Here is a 2,468-nt window from a genome sequence, read left to right as displayed (position 1 = left end):
TGCAATTTTGAAATAATCTAGAAAAAGGGTTTGCATAGGTCATTAACAAAGTTAGAGAAATTTGCAAATTCTGAACCTAAAGAAATTATTACAAAATTTGCATTTGTGATATTTTAGTTTCGAGCGTATCTAATGAATTGAGGAAAACATTATCCTGAAGTTGGTCAAAGAAATACACAAATTTTGATGTTTTTATCCTATTTTTTGCCCACATTGTAAACATCTACAAGACTTCACATCATTCCATGAGAAGTTGATACAATAACTAAGAAAGCCATGTACTCCTACAAACCCTGAAATGTTAAAATTTAGCACAAAAAAATTCTAATTATCCATATGGTTACTAAGAACAAAAAATGCTTTTTTCACATAACTTGACATCCACAATTTTTCTGTTGGTCTATCCCAACACTAATTTATTTATTGTCGAAATTAACCCCGTCTATATATAGTATGTCAGCATCCAAATTAACCCTATCTATTTATATCCACATCTAAATAAATTTGTATGTATTTGTTTAGAAAAACCGGGTGTGGATATGTTTGTATGCCTTTTTTATTTTTTTACTTTACCTTTAATATGTATATGGTGTGCAACATCTTCTCCTTTATTAATCCCATTTTAATTAGGAGTCAATTAGCGGGCAAGACAACTCGGAATTCCATTTATTGGAGGCATGCATATCCCTCCTTTATTTTAGGCATTTGATTTTTTGTTTCCTAAAATCCTGCTTAATCAAAGCCTACGATAATTATTAGGGAATCAATTAGCGCCATGACAGCCCACAATTCCATTCAATGGAGGCTCCTTTATTTTCGGCAATTGAAATCCATTTTTTAAAATTAGAGCCAACCTTCTTTTATTGGGGCGTTCATGTCCTCAATTATCGGGTCTTTCTCTTTTTGTTGACATGTGGAGTCAAGGGCACAAACCGTTTCACTTGTGCACCGAGGGTTTGTCTAGTCTGCTATTCCAGAAGGAGTGTTGTGGCGAGCTACATGGGATAAAAAAATGGCCGACAAGGCCCTCCTATCTCACACCTCCTATTTGCGGACGATAGCATCTTCTTTGCTAAGAGCGATCAGCGTAGTGTGGATTCGTTGGAATCTGTGTTGCACATGTACTGTGAAGGATCGGGTCAAGCAATCAACAAGGAGAAGTCTTCTATCTTCTTTGGTCGGAACTGTCCGGACAGCGTTAAAGACAGGGTGAAGAACCGGCTGGGAATCCATAATGAGACCTTTCATGACTCATATCTTGGTATGCCAACAAAGGTTGGCAACTCTCCAACAAGTACTTTCAAGTTCTTGACCGACAGAGCATGGCAAAATGTCCATGGATGGTCTGACCGGCCGATTTCTAGAGCTGGAAATGAAACCTTGCTCAAGTCCATCACTCAGGCCATTCCGACCTTTGTTTCGAGCTGCTTTCGTCTTGCTGTCGCTACTTGCGAAAAGTTTAGACAGATTGTGTCTGATCAATGGTGGGGCAGGGAGGATGGAAAGAAAAAGATGCATTGGAGATCTTGGGCATGGCTGTCGACCCCGAAGTCTTTAGGTGGCATGGGCTTCCTCGACATGGCCTTGTTCAATCAAGCGCTCTTGGGCAAACAAGGATGGAGGTTACTAACTGAGCATGATTCTCTGTGTGCTCATGTTTTGAAGTGTAGATATTTTCCTAACAGCAACTTCTGGAATGCCGTGGTGCCACGAACTGCTTCTGCCACCTGGAGGGGTATTATCCATGGCCGCGATCTGTTGAAACGTGGGGTTCAGTGGGGGATTGGTGATGGTAGACAAATGAGCATCCTCTCGGATCAGTAGATCCCGTCTACACCTCCAGCTCAACATGGCAATGGGTACCCGCTACCCGCAAACCCGGCGGGTAAAAACCCTATTAGGGTAAGGGTATGGGAAATAAAAATAACCATGGGTTTCTAAATTGGAAAAATGTACCCATTAGGTAAGGCGGGTACGGGTACGAGAAGGCAATACCCATACTCGCGAACCCGCAAACCCGCATACTACTACATGATGTCAAGTAGGTCCCATGTGTCATTGACTAGATTGAGAAAAAAACTAAGTTACCAGGCCCAAAGTACAGCTTGTGAAGCAGATTTGTTGTCGTCTCCCTTGCGTCTCCAGCCACCTTCAAAAGGGAAAATGCCTAGGTATCGCGGCGACTACAAGGAGGGGAATGGTCGTGGCCGCGGCTGCCCTATGCAACGTCCGGCTACTCCTATGAGAAACGCATGTGCTCTGCCAATGAAAAGGGCGAAGCATGAGAAGCGTCCAAGTTGGTGAATAATTTTGCACTCCGCATTTAACACTTTTTCTGAATCTCTACGATGCATGAATGTGTTGATGATTGGTCTAGTGACGAATGTGTATGATGTATGAATAGATTATTTGAATGTCTTGGTGATTGTTTAGTCAACATTGAACATGCTAAAATATATATGCCGAGA

General features: G+C 41.5%; 1 protein-coding gene across 1 annotated transcript; it reads left to right on the top strand.

The window, feature by feature from the left end:
• Positions 1–1,119: 1,119 nt before the first annotated feature.
• On the top strand, positions 1,120–1,824 carry LOC109756064 (uncharacterized mitochondrial protein AtMg00310-like). The gene has a single exon (XM_020314928.1). The coding sequence runs from the start codon at positions 1,120–1,122 to the stop codon at positions 1,822–1,824; it is 705 nt and encodes a 234-aa protein (XP_020170517.1).
• The last annotated feature ends 644 nt before the right edge of the window (positions 1,825–2,468 follow it).

The sequence above is a fragment of the Aegilops tauschii genome, chromosome 6, assembly GCF_002575655.3.
Source record: "Aegilops tauschii subsp. strangulata cultivar AL8/78 chromosome 6, Aet v6.0, whole genome shotgun sequence".
Lineage (NCBI taxonomy): Eukaryota > Viridiplantae > Streptophyta > Magnoliopsida > Poales > Poaceae > Aegilops > Aegilops tauschii.
The sequence above is the reverse complement of the archived record's forward strand: the minus strand, read 5'-3'. Positions and strand labels throughout refer to the sequence as shown.